Source organism: Lagopus leucura, unplaced genomic scaffold, assembly GCF_019238085.1.
Source record: "Lagopus leucura isolate 7727_CA_CO unplaced genomic scaffold, USGS_WTPT01 Super-Scaffold_100014, whole genome shotgun sequence".
In the NCBI taxonomy this organism is placed as follows: domain Eukaryota; kingdom Metazoa; phylum Chordata; class Aves; order Galliformes; family Phasianidae; genus Lagopus; species Lagopus leucura.
Genome location: NW_024962268.1, coordinates 15,680,307 through 15,700,488, shown reverse-complemented (window position 1 = coordinate 15,700,488; position 20,182 = coordinate 15,680,307). Strand labels below are relative to the sequence as shown.

The 20,182-nt window shown below is 38.6% G+C and overlaps 1 protein-coding gene across 1 annotated transcript in view; it reads left to right on the top strand.

The window, feature by feature from the left end:
- Positions 1–20,182, top strand: part of NIPBL (NIPBL cohesin loading factor) — a 147,826-nt gene that overhangs the window by 51,773 nt on the left and 75,871 nt on the right. The window contains exons 3-7 of the mRNA XM_042875527.1: positions 641–806; positions 1,863–1,993; positions 11,572–11,671; positions 13,330–13,481; positions 14,573–14,724. Of these exons, the coding sequence (XP_042731461.1) occupies positions 641–806; positions 1,863–1,993; positions 11,572–11,671; positions 13,330–13,481; positions 14,573–14,724 (701 nt within the window). The remainder of the gene's footprint in view (positions 1–640; positions 807–1,862; positions 1,994–11,571; positions 11,672–13,329; positions 13,482–14,572; positions 14,725–20,182) is intronic.

The window sequence follows — 20,182 nt, the reverse complement described above, 5'->3', positions numbered from 1 at the left end:
ATAAACAACTGGCATCTCCCCCCCCTTTTTTTTTCTTCAGAATTTCCAAGTATAAAATAGAGGACCTGAAAGAATGTATTTGATTTACGTTGTTCTTTTTTGAAGCTATTTCTAATTGATCAGTTGAAACCTTCATCCTGGAGTTTTAATAAGTTTGAGTAGTCAGGTTCAGCTTGTTTTCTTGGACACATTTGAGAATTTTTTGTTCTTTTTGGCTTACTCTTCTTGTACCAATCACCTGGTCATGGCCTGTGGTTTGATGTACTTCTTTCTTTGACATATAGATGTAAGAATGCCCCTGTAAATGTTCTATACTTATTTGTAATCCAATTGAAACATTGATGTTTTACATGAAATTCAATAAAATTCAATAAGTTCAATCCTTTTTCCCATGCTTGTGAATAGATATTTTCAGTGAATTACCATAGTCATACCAACCAACGTCACTTGCCTTCTCTTGAGAAGATAACTTATATAGAAATTAATACAACAGAAGAATAAACTGAGAATGTAATAATGGCTCTATATTTTAAATGTATTTGTCAGGATTGTTTGTTTTCTTAATTATGTGAGGTAGTAATATTTGTGTGACTGTGTTCTGCTCAATGTTTCTGAACTTCTTTCACTCCTCTGATAACAGTTTTGAACCAGCTGCCTCTTCCATCACCTTTACCTGCCACAACAACAAAGAGCCTGCTTTTCAATGGACGAATAGCTGAAGAAGTGAACTGCCTTCTGGCTTGCAGGGATGAAAATCTGGTTTCACAGCTCATCCACAGTCTCAATCAGGTGTCAACAGATCACATGTATGTATTTTGTACTTCAGTTTTATGCCATCACTGTCCTTGTTCCTTGAGATTAAAATGAACTAAGGTTGAGAAGGATGTGAGAATCTGAGCAATGGAATTGGGAAATTTTTTATTAGGTTTGTTTAGCAGATTACTACTTTGTACGACTTAATTGTTTCATGTAACTCTGAAATATAACTTCGTTCTTTTTTTTTGTTTTTCTTTTTGATCTTCATAATGCTGGTTGTGAGTTCAAATTTAATGGTTTTGACTGTTCTTGACTTATTTATGTTCCAGTTAGCTGAATAATGTAAAATATATAAATTATATACCTGACATTACCCAAAGAAGAGTTTTGGTGATGACCATGTAAGATCCATGTGAATTCTGATTTAGTTATGAAAACTTTGACATTAAAAGAATCAGCAAATGTCTGCTTTTTGTTTATGAGTATTTTGTCTCTTTTTGCAATATGTCCTTTGAATTGCTTTCCGTTGACAGCATTGGTTTTTTCCTACATATTCCAAGTTATCTTGATCAAATGGAAGTAGCTATTAAAAGTCTTCAAAACAAAGAATAAAATCACAGATGTATTTACAGAAAATGTATTACGTTTTCAATAGTTCAGAGGGAATTGATATGCCATTTTCCCTTTTTAAAATAAAATATATAACCTGAATGTTATGCTTTCACGCATACCTTATTTTCACTCTTGGACTCCTTTCTTGATATTACCCAAAGAGTTCTTCATCAGTGGAGAAGATCAAGATATGAAAGTCCTAAGGCCTAAGATACTTTCATAAGTGTTTGAAACTGGCAACCATGGATATATGTGTATTAATTTTGAAGAGCCTACAGCTAGTGTTTCTTCTGATGTTTAACAAAGAGATAAAAAAATAATAATAGTAATTAAGACAGGGAGGGACATTGCTCTGCAGACTTGGTTTCTTCGTTCTTTATTTTAGCAATACATTTTTTTCTTTCATTTTAGCATATTTTTTTAAAATCTGACAATCATTTTTTAAAATTTGAAAATACGTTGCATTCTTAATTTGCTTTATTCCACAATCACAGAGAATTGAAAGATAACCTTGGCAGTGATGATCCAGAGGGTGATACACCAGTTTTGCTGCAAGCTATTCTGGCAAGGAATCCTAATGTTTTCAGGGAGAAAAGCATGCAAAACAGATATGGGGTACAAAGTGGTAAGAATTTTCTATTATTTACTGATTGTATTTGTGTTCTATATATTTAAGGGCCTAATACTAGCAACAAACACATATGGACTACATCTGTGGTATCTATGCCTTACTATGTGTTTGATAATAATAGTGAGTTATGTATCTTGACATCTTCTAAAAGAGACTGTATTTATGTAAGCAGTGAAATAACTATTGGGAATTTTGGAAAATAATGTTTTATTTCCCTGCTGAAAGCTAAGCTGTGGGATACTTGATTGGATTTGATTTTAAAGTAATTTATTTGAATTTCTTTCTGGCTAAGTTTGTATATTTATCTTAGTAAATAACTGAAGTTGGAAAAATACACCTTGATTTTACTGAAGATCTGTACACTTACAGTTAGTCTTTAATACCAATGGTTCTTCAGTAGTTCAGGTTTAAAGAATAAGGGTAAGTGAACGATATGTAAAAGCTTTTCTCTGCTACTGTTCTTCTCAGCATTTTCTGTTGCCGTACAGGTTTTACTATCTTTTAAGCTGACTCTTCTGAAGTTTGTATTGGTAAATAGCAAAGATTGGAGGAGACACCAAGCAAAGGAGACAGGTTCTAGATTTAGATCTGAAGACTTTTTCTCTTGCACTTGAAGTCTGTTCTTTAAGTAGCGAACTGTATATTGATTAGGAGAATTTCCATTTTTTGCAGTATGCAAATATTGCTAGCATTTTAGAAATACTGATGGAAGTGTCATAAGAGTCTACAGAAGATGGAAAGTGTGAGGTATTTTGGAAAGGAAAGAATGTTAAATGATTAAGTTCATTCACCTAGATGAATAAAAAGCCACATAAGATTTGGAAAGGACTTGTGTAGGACAGAACACTAGAGAATGGAGAAATTTTATAGAATGAAAAATAGGCCTGATTCTAAATATTTAAAACTTCACTGGTCCTGAAATTTAAGGTCCGATAGCAATTACTGTATGCTGTGTTCAGTGGTAAATGTGGTAGAATGATTCTTCCAGCTGTGTGAATTGTTGCAATTGTCCTACCCATTTACAGACTGGTTCCACGAAGAGACTCTGCCTCAGTGTTTTGCACCAGTTTTGTAGGGTAAAATAAATTTTTTCCAGTGGAAAAGTAAGCTAATAGTTTTGGAATTCTTTCTTCCACAAGAAGATTTTGAAAGAAAGAAAACAAACTCAGATACTTTCCTTCTAAATTTTGCTAATGGTGTTGTTCAGAAGGAAGGTATTGATACAGAATTAAAAATGATGCAAAATGAAATACAAAAGAACAGGTGATGCTATTTAATAATGTTAACACACTGTTTCAAAGAACCAGAAGAGACCAGAACTGAAAAATTCTAGATCATTCCATTGTATTACATACTTTGAATTCATTTATCATTTGAAGCATTGAAGTCTAAGTGTGAAACTGGAAAACTAGAGAGAAAGAAGGAAGAAAGTGAAGCATACCTGTAAAAAAGCTATTTTGAGATGAAGATGATCTTGGGAGGAATGTTTGAAAAAGATGGACAAAGCGTTACATCAGTTTCAATGGGAAGGGGTACTCTCTTATCTTGAAATATGTGGGTCTTTAAGATAAGTTCAGGAAAATTTTGATAGTCTTATTAAGTGTTAATATATCCCATTCACATATCCAAGGTGAAAGTGCTTGATATAGTTTTACTGGGTCAGGAAAGATTTGCTTTTCTTCTGTTTTGTGTGCAGGTTTTGTAATATCTATTCAAAGTTTGTAGAACAGTTTGGTAGAGATTTTGTGGAATGCTTTTTTTTTCAGCTAGAAGACCTTATTTTTTTTTCATAGAATCATAGAATCACCAAGGTTGGAAAAGACCTAAAAGCTCATCCAGTCCAACCGTTCACCTATTCCCAATAGCTCCCACTAAACCATGTCCCTCAACACAACATCCAGTCTTTCCTTGAACACCCCCAGGGTCGGTGACTCCACCACCTCCCTGGGCAGTCCATTCCAGTGCCTGACCACCCTTTCTGAAAAGTAATACTTCCTCATGTCCAGCCTGAATCTCCCCTGCCGTAGCTTGAAACCATTCCCCCTGGTCCTATCACTAATGACACGAGAGAAGAGGCCGACCCCCAGCTCACTACAGCCTCCCTTCAGGAAGTTATAGAGAGCAATGAGGTCTCCCCTGAGCCTCCTCTTCTCCAGGCTGAACATTCCCAGCTCCTTCAGCCTCTCCTCATAAGCCCTGTGCTCCAGACCCCTCACCAGCTTTGTTGCCCTCCTTTGAACACGTTCCAGGGCCTCATATCTTTCTTGCCAAATGGGCCCAAAACTGGACGCAGTACTCAAGGTGCGGCCTCACCAGTGCTGAATATAGGGGAACAATCACCTCTCTGTTCCTGCTTGCAACACTGTTCCTGATGCAAGCCAGGATGCCATTGGCCTTCTTGGCCACCTGGGCACACTGTCGGCTCCTGTTCAGCCGAGCATCAATCAATACCCCCAGGTCCATTTCCTCTACGCAGTCCTCCAGCCACACCGCCCCAAGCCTGTAGCGTCGCCTGGGGTTGTTGTGGCCGAAGTGCAGGACCCGGCATTTGGCCTTGTTGAAACTCATCCCATTGGCTCCAGCCCAGCTCTCCAGCCTGTCCAGATCCCTCTGTAGGGCCTCGCTACCCCCAGGCAGATACACACTTCCAGCCAATTTGCTGTCATCTGCGAATTTACTGAGGGTGCACTCGATGCCCTCATCGAGGTCATCAATAAAGATGTTGAAGAGGACAGGCCCCAGCACCGACCCCTGGGGAACACCACTCGTGACCGGTCGCCAGCTGGATTTGACTCCATTCACCACCACTCTCTGTGCCCGGCCCTCCAGCCAGCTCTTTACCCAGCCAAGAGTGTACCCATCCAAGCCTCGGGCTGCCACCTTTTGCAGGAGAATGCTGTGGGAGACAGTGTCAAAGGATTTGCTGAAGTCTAGGTAGACTACATCAACAGCCTTTCCCTCATCCACTAGATGGGTCAGTAGATCACAGAAGGAGATCAGGTTGGTCAAACAGGACCTGCCCTTCTGAGCCCATGCTGGCTAGGCCTGATCCCCCGGTCACCCTGCACATGCCGCATGATCTCCCTCAAGACAATCTGCTCCATAACCTTCCCTGGCACCGAGGTCAGGCTAACAGGCCTGTAGTTCCCCGGATCCTCCTTGTGACCTTTCTTGTAAATGGGAGTCACATTGGCAAGCCTCCATTCTTCTGGGACCTCACCAGTCAACAAGGAGCGCTGACAGATGATGGAAAGCGGCTCGGCTATCACCTCCGCCAGTTCCCTCAGCACTCTCGGGTGGATCTCATCTGGCCCCATCGACTTGTGGCAGTCCGGTTGGAGTAGCAGGTCTCTGACTGTTTCTTCCAGAATCACAGGGGGGTTAGTGTGCTCCCCAGCCGAGATTACCAGGTCAGAGGGAGGAGTATCCTGAGGATAACTGGTCTGACTTTTAAAGACAGACGTAAAGAAGGCATTCAGAACCTCTGCCTTTTCCTTATCCTCAGTGGTCACATTCCCAGCCTCATCCAGCAAAGAGTGGATATTCTCCTTTGTCCTCCTCTTACTGTTAATGTATTTATAAAAGAGTTTCTTATTCCTTTTCACCCCAGCGGCTAGGTTAAATTCAAGCTGGGCTTTTGCCTTTCTGATTTCACCTCTACACATCCTAACGACTTCCTTGTATTCATTTTGAGTGGCCTGTCCCTCTTTCCACAGGCGGTAGATTCTCTTTTTCTCCCGGAGCCTCAGGAATAGCTCCCTATTCATCCACGCCGGTCTTCTTCCCCGCCGGCTCATTTTGCAGCTCAGGGGGACTGCCTGCTCCTGTGCCCTTAAGACTTCCTTCTTGAAGAGCAACCAGCTCTCTTGGACCCCTTTACTCGCTAAGACTGAATGCCAGGGGACTCGCCCTATTAGTCCCTTGAACAATTCAAAGTTCGCCCTCCTGAAGTCCAAGGTAGCAATTTTACTATTCCCCCTCCAGTCTCCACCATGAATCGAGAAATCTATCATTTCATGGTCACTCTGTCCAAGACAGCCTCCAACCTCCAATATTTTCTAATATTTCAAGCTCATCTATTGTAATTTCTTCACTGTCTTCTTTTTAAATACTGTCTTTCTACCTTCTGTTGAATCCAGTGTGCAGAAAAATCAGTGCTAGGTGCTCCGACCCAGCATTTGTAGTGCATGCAATTGAGAAAAAGTGAACAAAGGGGGACACCCCGACATCTGGATTACCTTCAGTCTTAGGGTGGCCTCAGCTCTTTGTTCACTTCAGTCAGATTCATCATTAGCATAGACAAAGTGAACTCAAGTTAATTTGTTCCCACCTTCTTTTCTTATGTAGGAACAGAAAAACCATGTGGCTAAAACATGGAGTAAAATTATTGGTTCAGTACAATTTTTCAAAGAAAGCAAAGGCTCCAGAAAGCTAGACAGGTTTTCAGTTTCCGTAAATACAAGCTAAAGCACAAGCAATTTTTTGCTGTTTTTCTTTTTTTCCCCCCAAAATTCATTTTCATCTGTAGTTCAACAAGTCTAGAGCTAGAAATGATATTCGTTGTGATTAACAAATATGATGTGGCAACAGAGAGAGAAGCCTGAAGACAGGAGGAAAGCAAATGTCACTTCTATCTTCAAAAAAAGCAGGAAGGATGATCCAGGAAACTATAGGCTCACCAAGGTCTTCAGGAAGATGATGGGAACAGGCACCTGAAGGAGAAGAAAATTATCAGGAGTACTCAGCGTGGATTCACCAAAAGGAAGCCACACTTCATCAACCTGATAAAAATCTATACGGAATTGACCAGCATGGTGGATAAGGGCGGAGTACAGGATATTATCTTCCCGAACTTCAGTAAGGCTTTTGACACACTGCCCCCATCAGATTCTCACAGAAAAGTTGATGAACTATGGGCTGGATGAACAAACAGTAAAGTGGATTGAGATCTGGGCCCATAGTGTAATTGTCAGTGGTGAAAAGTCAGTTTAGAGATCTGTTAGGAGTGGAGTACCCCAATGGTTAAAAGTGGGTGTAGTCCTGACTAACATCTTCGTTAACAGTGTGGACGATGGGGTAAAGTGCACTCTCAGCATATTCACAGATGACATGAGACTCATTGGAGTGGCTGACTCATCAGAGGGCCCTGCTGCCATCTGGAGAGACCTGGACAGGCTGGAGAGGTGGGCTGACAAGTGTCATGGAATTCAGTAGGGAGAAATGCAACATCCTGCAGCTGAGAAGAAACAACTGCAGGCGCCAGTGCATGCTGTGGAAATCCGAATCAAAGGCAGCTCTACAGAAAGGGACCTAGCAATCCTGGTGGACACTGAGTTGAACAGGAGTCAGCAATGTGTTCTTGCTCCTAAGGAAGGCTCATGGTACTCTTAGCTGCAATAAGCACAATATCTTAGTTGAGAGATCACTCACTCAGCAGAGTGATCCTTCCTCTCTGCTCAGTACAGTGAGACCACATTTGGAGTCCTCTGTTGAATCTTGGAACCCTAGTGCAAAAGAAACATGGACACACTGGAAAGTGTCCAACAGAAGGCTACTAAGATGATTAAGGAACTGCAGCATCTCTCCCATGAGAAGAGGCTTGGAGAGCTGAACTGTTCAGTCCAGAGTAGAGCAAGCCCAGGGGATCTCATCAGTGTTAAATAAAGACTTGAAAGGAACGTTCAAAGAAGACAGAACCAGGCTTCTTTCAGTGTGTCTTGTGTCAGGATAAGAGGCAGTAGGCACAAACTGGAACAGAATTTCCTTCTAAGTATCACAAAGCACTGTGTGAGTGACTGAACTCTAGCCCAGAGAGGTTGAGGGAGCTTCCCTGGGGATCTTCAAGGCTGCCTGGACCTGGTCCTAGGTATGGCACCCTTCTCTGGGTGTCCCTGCTTGAGCAGGGCTTGGGACTTGGGCTAGAAAGTCCCTTTCCACCTCAACCATTCTGTTATTTTAAGAATGCAAGAATGAGATAGTATGTAGTATGTGGATACCCTTTTTTTTTTTTTCCTTATCCTCTTTTCCCTCTCAGTTCTTTGTGCATTTTGACAGATATTTGGAAGCTGAATTAGTGTTTTGCTGAAGGCTGGTATCCTTAGCACAGCTTAAGCTTCTAAAGGTCTTAAAATTCGTAATATAACTTGCTCATTTTTGAGGGCTTAAAATATTTATGTCTTTCAAAAAGTTTGTGTTGATTAGATTTCTTTTTTTCCATTTATACAATAAAGCAAGCAGAGGTGCATGTAGGAAAACATTGCAGAGGAATGTTATCAATTGAGTGTCCGTCTTACTGAAAAATCACCAGTGGGTCAGCATTCACAGATTAAACATGCATGATGCTATAAAACAGTTTAGTCATAGTTAATAAGCATTTTATGTGAGCCACTTTGTGTAGTATATTCTTTGACAGTTACTTGAAGTGCAAAAATTGAAATTATTTTTATTACTTTTCTCTAAGCCAAAAAAGTAGTCAAAATCAGAAGTGTATGTTAAAGAAACTTCTATAAGAATGTTATTATTGGGATGATAGTTTCTCAGTACTACATGCTACCAAATCCACAGAATCATAGAGTTTGGAAGAGACCTCAGGAGATCATTTCATCCACCCTCTGCTAAAGCAGGTTCCCTAGAGCAGGTTGCACATGAAAGCATCCAAGCAGGTTTTTTTAATATCTCCAGAGAAGACTCCACAACCTCTCTGGTCAGCCTTTTCCAGTGGTCTGTCACTCTTAAAATAAAGATTTTTCTCATGTTCAGATGGAAAACTTCCTGTGTTCCAGTTTGTATCCCTTGTCCTGTCATTGGACATCACCAAAAAGAACCTGGCCCCATGCACTTAACATCCACCCCTTAGCTATTTATAAGCATTGATAAAATCCCTTCGCAGTTTTTTCCAGACTTAAATGTCAAAATTAAAGTTGCACTTAAAAAATTCTTAGATGTTTAAGATCTGGAAATACATAATGGAGACATAAATCTGCTGTGATATGACAACATTGTACAAGATATTTTAGAGTTGATAACCTCAAACTACATTCAGTTCCTTTGCAGTCTAAATGCAGTCCTATTTTTATCCCTTCCTTGTTTTTCTTGTTATTTCATTATCATGAAGACTTGAAAACTTTTGAGATACAGTTTTACTCTGCAGGATATAGATTGCATCCCTCCAACATGCTGCCACTCTCTTCTTTCTATGCCATCTTTTTCTCTTCTTGCCCTTCTCAATATAAATAGAGCTGTGAGAACTGTGCCACAAAACAAGCTAAAGATTTTTGAATTATATTTTTTAAAAAATCATTGAAAAAATAATTTATTCTGTTAAACTAAAACCTACCACATCTGTGGATCAATTTTAGTTTAGTTTAGTTTAAATTTGAGGATAGAAGTATTTTTGAAATGCTATCTCTGCTTTAAACATAAAATGAAATCTTTTCTGTATAGTTCATATAAAATTGCATGGCATTTGTATAGTTTTAATATGGGCGTGTTCTGTCATCTTTCCGTATGTTAGTAACTAATCATACAATCAATTTACTGTTCTCAGAATAAGGCAAATTAATTCTTACTTACCTGCATGGCGTGCTAATATTCTTATAAAAGAAGTTTAAAATTCTAGGTTTGGTCCTGCATGTTTCAACTTAGTTGGTGACAAGACTTGATTTTTTTATGTATCTTTCTGGATTTCTCTGTCACAGAATCACAGAACGGTTCAGTTTGGGAGGGACCTTTAAAGACATCTGATTCTCATGACCCAGCCATGGTTATGCTTGCCCTGACTTAGTGATTGGGTTGCGCAGTGCTCAACCTGGCCTTGAGTACCTCCGGGGATGGAGCATCCACTGCTTCTCTTGGTAGCCTGGTCCAGTACCTCACCACCCTCACAGTTCAAATAGTTTGGCCAAAAAAAAAAAAAAAAAAGAGAGAAAAATTATAACTACCTGATGACTAATATATTTTTGTTAGTGTCTTCAATACATGAACTGGGCACTGAGGGATCTTCCTCAAACAGAAAATCACTGTACAGGAAATGCCCAGGGAATATTTCTCACATTCCTTTCTGTGGTTTGTACCTGTGGACAGGAGTTTATTTCTCATCTCCTCTGTAAGAGACAGCCAGTGTTCACTGAAGCGAGCTTTGCAGGAGTTGAGGCATTCTCTGCTGTTACTCAGGATAATGAAATAACATTTCTACTGAAGTATGAAGATATCTGATTTTTTTCAGCACAACTAGGGATTGTCACTCCTAATCTAGGCTAGTTTAAATGTGTTAATTTGGTTGGAATGTAGCACTTCACACCTACTGGGGAGGTGATAACGGCTGCATTCTTGAGGGATTATCACATCTCATCTCTGTTGGGAAAAAAAGAAAGGAAAAAGGTTGAGAGGGAAGATTTCTGAAAAAAGCTTTTCTTCTGTAAATATTGCAGTCATTGAAATCAGTGATAGTAGGCTGGATGGCCAATCTAAACCAGGCTCTGAGCAACCAGATCTAGCTTCGGATGTCCCTTCATTGCCAGGGATTTGTAGTAGATGACCTTTAAGGGTCCTTTCCAACTCTAAGGCTTCTAAGATTCTCTGATTCTATGACAGTACTTGGAGGATTGATAAGATAGAATCTAAGCATTCTATGAAATATTAAGTATAAAATATTGCAACACTGACATGCTTTCACCCGTTTCTGTGAGTCACTTGTTATGGCTTCCTAAACCTTAGTTTGTACATGGATTCTGATTCTGTTTAAATATGAGATATTTTATTCTGTCATTAAAATCACGTGATTAAAGATCATAAAAGTTTTAATGTGCTTTCACTGTTTTAACTTCCAGTGTCATGTGGTTGTTAGCAAATTCTTTATAATGGTACTGTAAAAAGGAAAAAAGATTGATTTAAAATCTCACTGGTAAAGATGCTTGTTAGTTTCAAGCACTGTGGTACTTGTGACCTGATAGATAGTTCAGCTTCTGAATGTCCAAAACATAGGTCTGAACTGTACAAACTGTGGGAATCTGCAATTCGGGAAATTTGCAGTCCAAAATATTTCAGCACACTGATACATTTTATAAGTGTACTAGAGACAGAACAGAAAGATGTTATAGTAAGTATTAGAAAGGAAACTGTTAGGTATTACCAAAGGAGTCTCACACCTTTCTGTATGAGGTGATTGTTACCTCTACTTGCTAAAAAAATAGGATATAAATTTAATGAGTCTTCTGGTTTGTGAAGTTCCTGAATCTTTTAGTCATTAGCACACTAAATACTGTACACACTGGAGTGTGAGTGTATGTTTGTTTTAAAGTGTTTCTATCTACTAGCAGATTTTGGATTGAGGTTTGAAGAACGTAAAAGGAAATAAGTCCTGTTGAAATCTGTAACTGAATTAACATTCCTTTAGGAATGCTTTTCTATTTTGCAATGTAAAATAGATTCTTACACAGAATGAATGTTATTTAATGTTTTCTAACAGTTGCAGACATGTAACATTTTCTGCCTATAAAGTTACAGATCTCTTGGTATATAGTCTTTCTGAAATGAAATGCATATATTTAATACTGCTGTCTTCTTTTCAATAGGGATGATGATTCCACAGTTTAGTATTTCTCAGAATTCTATGCGTGGTAGTCCAGCATCTTCCAATTATCAACAAACCACTATTTCACATAGCCCTTCCAGGTAATGCTATATTTTAAATGAGGGAGGGAGGGGGCAGCAAACTTAAAATGCTTCCTACAGTTACATTCAGTTCCAGTTGTAAGTAAATGAGTAGAAGTTAGAAGATCAATGTCAAGATTAACCCTGAATTTGTTTGACAGCAGGATGAGTTTCTGCTGCTGAAAAAGTCGAATTTAGCATTTACTCGCTTTATGCATGTGCATTAATCCTGTGTTGTAGGGACAAGTCAGAATTCTCCACTCTCTCTTCTCTTGCATAGATAGTTTTGGCAGATTTTCTTTCTTAAGGAATCCTCCTACCTTCTCCTACCCCTCCAGTTGTTTTCTTTCTGTATCAGAATATAAAGCAGAAGAGAATGAGTGTTCCAGCATGGGTAGCAGTACTAGTATGGTGGAAGAGTGGAAAAAAAGGTCTTATTAAAGCACAGAATACTACTCTAACTGTTACACAAAGGGCCACTCATAGGAAGATAGGTCCACTGGTTTAGCCATTGGCTTCCTCTTCAACTTTTTTGTACTTTTTCAGACTCCTTCAGGCAAGATGTGCCTTTAGGTTTTTAGGCTAGGTCTTTCTGAAAATAAGAAAGTACCGTAGAATAGAGGAGGAAGTTCCGCATGCAGTTTCACTAGCTGGGGTTGCTGGGTTGAAACTGAATCAGCAGATATTAAACATCATTATTAAAATTAACTGTTATTTCACACTTCATTTCAAATTAGTGAAGTATTTATTTTGACAAACAGAATGCTTTCTATCTCTACAAAACCCACTACACTGTCAAGAGTAGTGGTTTTATTTTATTTTATTTGTTGGTTTTATATTGAAAAGTGGTAATGAAGAAGGTTTTATGAATTGAGAATGTTACAGCGTGCTGTGTCTTCTCAGATCCTTGCAAAATTGTTGTTTTAAATATTTTGCCGTGACTTTCTGTGGAAGCTTATCTCCATAGAGCTACTGTCTAAAACAGAGCTGTGAATGGTTTTTGTGGTTTTTGTTTTATTTTTATTTTAAAAAGCAACACAAAACTGATGAAAGAATGTAAGCTGTAGTATACATTATCATCACAAGCCTGTTTGATTTTTATAACATTCTATCTCTAAGATCTGTCCAGGATAAATCCAATGAAAGAATAAATTATATTCAATAACCTTTACATCAGGTCCTGCCTAACTGCCTATATTCCTATATTTTAGCAGTATAGTTGTGTTAGATAAAGTTATTCGAAATCTTATTGGAAAAGTCATATTTAAATAAGATTACTACTTTGTCAGTTCTAGTGAGCTTGTGGTTATTTGATAGTAAGACCTTAGCTGTCGTTTTCATTAAAGATTCCAATAAACTTCTAATAAGATACAACTATTGAAAATTGCCTTATTATGGTAAATATCTATAACTTCTGTTACTGTTTGCTTTCACTAGATGGAATGCTTTCTATCTTTTTACTAATACAGTACCCACTTTCTGACTCCTAAGTAGTAATTGAAATTGAGACGGCATTGATGGATTTAAATGCTGCTTTTGAAGAGGTTTCTTCATTGCGTTAGAATAATGTCTTTTCCAGAAGTTAAAATGTTCCAGATATATACTATTTCAAAAGGAATAACAACATTGTCTAAATTTGTTTTTACAACTTCTCAAATCCTTTAAAATTTTATTTTTAGCCGGTTTGTGCCACCACAGACAAGCTCTGGTAACAGATTTTTGGCACAACAGAACAGTCCAGTGCCTAGTCCATATGCTCCTCAAAGCCCTGCAGGATACATGCCATATTCACATCCTCCAAGTTACACACCGCATCCTCAGCTGCAGCAAGGTAAGTCTGTGATGTTTACTTTCATGTGCACGTTTCATGGCTCTTGAGTCACAAGCTTAACGTGAGTCTTTGTATTGATAGAATTTTTTTGTTGTTATATTTATCTTTGTTTACCTAACTGCAGAACATCACAGAATAATAGAATATTCCAAGTTGTAAGGTTTCCACAAGAATCAAACTCCACACAGGACCACACAAAAATCAAACCCTATCTCTAAGAGTACTGCCTAAACACTGTTTGACCTCTGGCAAATTTGAGCCATGACCAGGGAGCCTGTTCCAGGGGCTGATCACCATATGGTGAAGAACCTTTTCCTAACACACAGCCTAACCCTTCTCTGACACAGCTCCATGCCATTCGTTGGGTCCTGTAGCTGTCACCAGAGAGAAGCGATCAGCACCTGGTTACCTACTTTTTCTCTTTAGGAAGTTGTTGGCTGCCATGAGGCCTCCCTTCAACCTCCTCCAAAAGTTACAGTATTAAAAAAAAAAAAAAAAGGAAAAGAAAAAGAAGAAGGAAAAAAATGTAAAATGTCTCTTCACGTGACATTTCTTCCCAGTGTACACCTATTTTGCATAGTTATCACACATATATAACAACTAAAAAGCAAACCCTAAGGCTTTTATTTGATGGCCATCATTTGTCTGTACCAGACAAAAAAATTCATTTTTTTCCTGCGTAACTAAGTTTTGCTGTGAGGTTACCTCACTTTAATAAACCTTTGTAGTGTAAACGAGACTAATACTAAGTTGACCCAGAATAGGTGTGGAAAGAGCTTGTCTAATGTACATGGAACTTAGATTGTAAATCTTGAAAATTCAAATCTTACACACCAGATTTTATTCAGGGTACTTGTGGCTAAAGGATACAATTAAAAAAAAATAAAAAAAATTAAAACAAAAAAAAAAAAAAAAAAATAACAAAAAAACCCTATTCTTGTTCAGATTCCAGACCTCTTGTATACAGCTCAGCGATTTCCTCTTTTATGGTAACATTCATGAAACTTTAAGAGCTAAGGAGTGTATATACATATATATATATATCAGTACAATTATTTACTTTTTTGTTTTGTTTTGTTTTTGCATTTCAGCTTGTCCTATTGTCACAGCAGGGATGAGGAATCTCCATGAAAATAAAGTTTCAAGTCAGTTGTCGGGAAATTCAGCTAATCATCATGCTGATAATTCTAGACATGGATCAAATGAAGACTACCTACAGATGGTGCACAGATTAAGTAGTGATGTATGTTACCTAAATCAATTTATCATAAAACATATTTAGTTGCCTTGTAAGACAGATGTTTTACTATACTGTTGTTGATTTATAAAACCACTTGAAAACATCTAAGTTTCAGACATATTCACTCAACTGTGCAACTCTAACATGTGAGGTTTCAGTTCTTGTAGAAGATATCTCTTTCCTTTTCAACAGTTTGTAGCACTCTGTTGAAATTACGATAAGCAAAAAATTTTACTTATTCACAAGTTTATGTTAATAAAATGGTAAAGTGTCACTGCAGTAATTACATCAGTATATTGATGCTAACAATACCAGATTCTAAGTAGGTGTAGGATTAACTTGTCTCTCTAAATACTCGTACTTCTCAATTAGAATTGACATATTTGAGCAACGTATCCAGTAGCATGATAGTATTGCCAAAGGCAAGAGGTCACATAGACAGTTTTTCTTACTGATTTACATGTGTATTATGGTTTGGTTTCTTTTCAAGAAATTTTATCCTCGTGGCTTTAGTTTATGTGGTAGTAATTCTTTCTGATATCTTGAACTCTAATATCTGAACGAAGTTCCCCCCAGTTTTTGTCTGTGGTGATTTTTTTTCTAAATTATTGATTATTTTTCATCTTAATCATGCAGATGTAGTTTGATGGAGGTTCCTTAAAAGCTCAACACAGTCTCTTAACAGCTCTTGAGAGAGAGTACCTAAGTTTCCAATAGTATTTTTTTACTAGATCTTTGAACTGTGAGGTCAGTACTGTAAGTATTGATGCCTGCAATGTAACAGTGTAACAGTAGTTACAAAATTTCATCAGAAGCTAGTTGCTGGTCTGTTTTGCCTTCTCAGGTGTTCTTTCACAACAGCTGTGAGTCTCTGGAATTGGAAGGACAGGGACATAATGACATGGTGGAGGACCCATAAAGATATATGGTTGAGGACCCATCTGTGGTATAGGAGAAACAAGGGTTAGGTCAACTGATTCCCAGCATCGTGGCCATCTCCATAAAGAAAAAAGGGTGGTTTATTGCATGCATGACTTTCTTCAGACGGGAGCAGGGGGCCTGATCTGCCAACTAGTCATTTAGCAAATTTTGCTGAATCCCTGGGTATTGAATTAAGGATGTTTCCAGGTTACTTCAAAGAATCATAGAATTGTTAATGTTGGAAAAGATCTCTAAGGCCATAAATTCCAGCTGTCAGTCCATCACCATCGTGCCCACTAAACTATGTCCCTCAGTGCCACATCTCCGTGTTTCTTGAACACCTCCAGGGACAGTGACTCCACCATTTCCTTAGGCAGCCTGGTCCAGTGCTTGATCACTCTTTTCAGAGAAGGAATTTTTACTAATATCCAACCTGTACCACCCTTGGCACAATGTGAGGCCATTACTTCTTATTCTATTGCTAGTTATCTGTGAGAAGAGATGTATTCCCACCTCACTACGTCTATATTTCAGATAGTTGTAGAGAATGATAAGATCTCCCCTGAGCCTCCTCTTCTCCAGGCTAAACAATCTCAGTTCCCTCAGATACTCCTCACACTCTTCACCAGTTCCGTCACCCTTCTTTCGACACGTTCCAGCTCCTTGGTGTTTTTCTTTTGTAGTAAAGGGCCCAGAATAGATTGCACTCAAGGAATGGCCTCACCGGTGCTGAGTACAGGAGCACAGTCATCTCCTTAGATGGCCACACTATTTCTGATACAAGCCAGGAGATCCACGTGGGCACACTGCTGGCTCGTGTTTAGCTGGCTGTTGACTAACACCTCCAGATCCATTTCTGCAATGCAGTTTTCCAACCATTCTGCCCAAAACCTGTAGCATTGCTTGCAGTTGTTGTGACAGCTCATCTTGCAGCACAAGGTGATGCCCTGTTCTTATGCCATTAAGATGTCCTTCTTGAGAAAGCATCCAGCCTTCCTGGACACCTTTGCTCTTCAGAACTATCTCCCAAGGGACTTCTTCAACCAATGTCCTAAGCAGTCCAAGGTCTGTCCTCCAGAAGTTCATGGTTTTGCTGGCCTTCCTCCTGACTTCACCAAGAATTGAAAACCTATCACTTTGTGGTCACTATGCCCAAAAGGGCTTCTGACCACATCTCCCATCATGCCTTCTCTGTTCATAAACAGCAGGTCTAGTGAGGCAGCTCCCCTGATAGACTCTCTTACATCTGTGTCAGGAAGTCATCTTCCACATACTTCACAAGCATCCTAGACTGTTTCCTCTCTGGTGGATTGTACTTATATTTCCAGCAAATGTCTGATAAGTTGAAGTTCCTCACAAGAGCAAGGGCAAGTGACTGTGTGGTTTTTGCCAGCTACTTATAAAATACTACTTCTGTCACTTTTTCCTGGCTGGATGATCTGTAACAGATGCCTGTCACTTTATTTGCCTTGTTGGCCTTCCTCTGATCCTTACTCATATGGACCCAACCTTAGCATTATCAACATTGAGCTCTATAGGATCAAAAAACTCCCCTGCATACAGGCTTGTATGTCACCTTAGGTTATCATCTACAATTGCTTTTTCGAGAAGTCCAAGGACAATCAAAAGAGACTTCATGGCACTGAGGAAATTGGTGAAGGAATCAGAAATGCAAATACTATTCTTTGTCTTTCCAGCTGTAGGGAATGATACTGAAGAAACAGGCATGAAAAGGTGTGGTGGACAGATAATGCTGCATGTAAAGAAAGTGCTGGATTGTACAGTGCTTGCTGCCAGGGTTGAAAGTCTCTGTAAGGATTTAGGATAAAAACTAATAAAGCAGGTATTGTTAATGTGAGTCTACGGTAGATCACTTAGCCATGATGAGGGCTGAAGGCTGGCTTGGCTGAACAGTTTTCTCCTTCAGGAACAAAGGTGGGAAAAAGAAATCGTATGGACTTTGGAAACTCTTCGTCACTGTAGGGAGAAAATTGATTCAGCCAAAGCTCAGTTAGAGTTGAAGTTGGCCAGTGCTGTAATGGATAACTAAGATGGTTTTCTAAAGTATGTTAACATCAAAAGGAAATCTAAAAAAGGCGTTGGTCCATTACTTGACAATTGGTCACCTTACAAATTGGGATGAAGAGAGAGTGAGACTTTTTTTTTTTTTTGCATCTGTTTTTAATGCCACTGGTGGGTCCTGGAACTCTTGGGGTCCTGTGTTTGTGAGAGTGATAAGCTTGCAGTTGACACTGAACATGTATGGGATTTACTGCTGCAGCTAAATGCACATAAGTCTACAGGACTCAGTGGAATTCATCTCAAGATACTGAAGGAAATAGATGAAATTATTACCAAACCTCTCTCAGTTACTTATCAATGGTCTTTGGAATTTAGAGAGTTCACAGCTGTTTGGAAGCTTGCTGATGTTTTTCCAATTTTCGAAAAGGGTAAGAAAGAATATCCTGGTAGTGACGGTACTGTTACTCTAACTTTGGTGCTTAGTAAAACTATGGACATTATTCTGGGACTTGTTGAAGAACATATGAAAGAGTTGGCAGTAATTCTAAAGCAACATGGGTTCATGAAGAGAAAGTCATGACTTAGTTACTTAATATTCCGGTATGACAAGGTTGTTCACCCAGTTAACAAAGGAAAAGCAGTGGATGCAAATGAATTTTTTTGGATTTTAGCAAGGTTTTTGGTAGTATCTCTCATAATATCTTCAACAAAATATCCAACGTACAGCCAGATACTGTACATATGTATACGATATTATGAGTGAACAACTGAGAGAAGAGTTGCGCTCAAGGAGTTGTAGTAAATGGAGTAACATCAAACTGGTGGCAAGCCACTTGTCATGTTCCCCATGTTTTAGGCCAGTCCTCTTCAAAATTTTAATCTGTGACCTGGACACAGGAGATGAGTGCACACTAAGTTTGCAGACAGTTCTAAATTGGGAGGAGGAAGAATGATATATTCCCTTGAGAGTAGATAGGCCTTGCAGTGATATATTCATAGATCTGAGCATGAGGCAATCACTAATTTTTTTTTGTTTGTGATAAGCTCAATATGAGCGAACAATCTACCTCACTGGCCATAAGAGCCAGCCATTTTTTAGGGGTACATTAAGCTCAGTATAACTAGCCAGCTGAAAAAAGTGGTTGCTCCATTAGACTCAGCATCAGAATGGCCTTATCCTGAATAATGAATGCTGTTTTATTGCAGAGAGTCTGCAATATAAAGATGGTATAAAATCATTAGAATGTGTCCAAACAAGAGCAGCAGAGATGCTATAAGGACTAGGAGGCGTAACGCATGAGCAACAGCTGAGAAATTTTGTTTTGTGCATCTCACAGGAAATTGAGAGATGGCTGCTGTCTATTTCCTCTCAAAGGTGAGCAGAGAAGGAGGTGCTGATCCTTTTTCTCTGGGAACCAGTGATAGGATGTGATGCCTTAGAGCTGTGTCAGATAAAGTTCAGATTATATATTAAGTTGTTCACTGGCAGGGGGTTCAGATACTGTACCCCAGAGTCATGACTACAGGTTTGTTAGTGTTCAAGAAGCATTTGGACAGTGCTATTGGGTTGCCTTCTTTCAAGTCAGGAGTTGGCAATCATCATGGATTCCAGCTCAATATGTTCTATGGCTCTTGTAAACAGTGTAAACTTGCACTTTTATTTTAATTATAATTACTGTCAGGTGAAAAGCTCTTTCTTTTGATCTGATAGCATGAACTATTCCTCTGTGTGACATAATGTGTATTGTAGCTCATCTGCTAGTATGCATTGGAGAACTGTCTGTTTAGCCATTAGCCATTACTAAAGGGAGTGTGCAGTTGCCCATCTGTGTAGGCTTCTATCTCCTTCAAATGCCAGTTTAGCTTTCTGACTTACTGATGTTTTTCTTTTTATTTATCTTTTTTTTTTTTTTTTTTTTTTGTAGAAGCATGTAGAAACTTACAGTTGAACCAACTAATGTTCTATTGAGTTGAAATTGGCTATAATGATAAGGGACAGAAAATTCAGATTCAAAAAAAAAAAAAAAAAGGGAAGAGATAAAAAAGGAGTTCTATGAAAAGAATCTTTCATATAAGGAGTTATGTGAATGAAATCTTTAAAAGATTTAATTTAAAAGAATTGACTTTTTGCAATTTATTTATACTACAGAAATTATTTTCTCATAGTTAAAAAGGTTGCTGATTTGTTTGTGTTCCTCCCCCTCCCCACCCCCAGCAATCCTATCGTTGTTTAAAAAACAATGCTTATGATAGGAAATACTGTTCTATCAAAGTTTAAATCTATTTCATTGACTATATATATATAGTCATATATATATATATTCTTGGCCAGCAGAGGGCTCCATGACAGCGATTTAAGGAAAATATTATTATTGCTTAAATGTAAAACTGTGGTTGTATTCTAGATATGCTTTAGGGGTAGGCTAAGTGGAAAAACTGTTTAATGTGTTTTAAAATTCTAATTTTTATGCTCAATTCTCGTTGTTATTATAGAGTTCATACTTTGCTTATTCTGCTA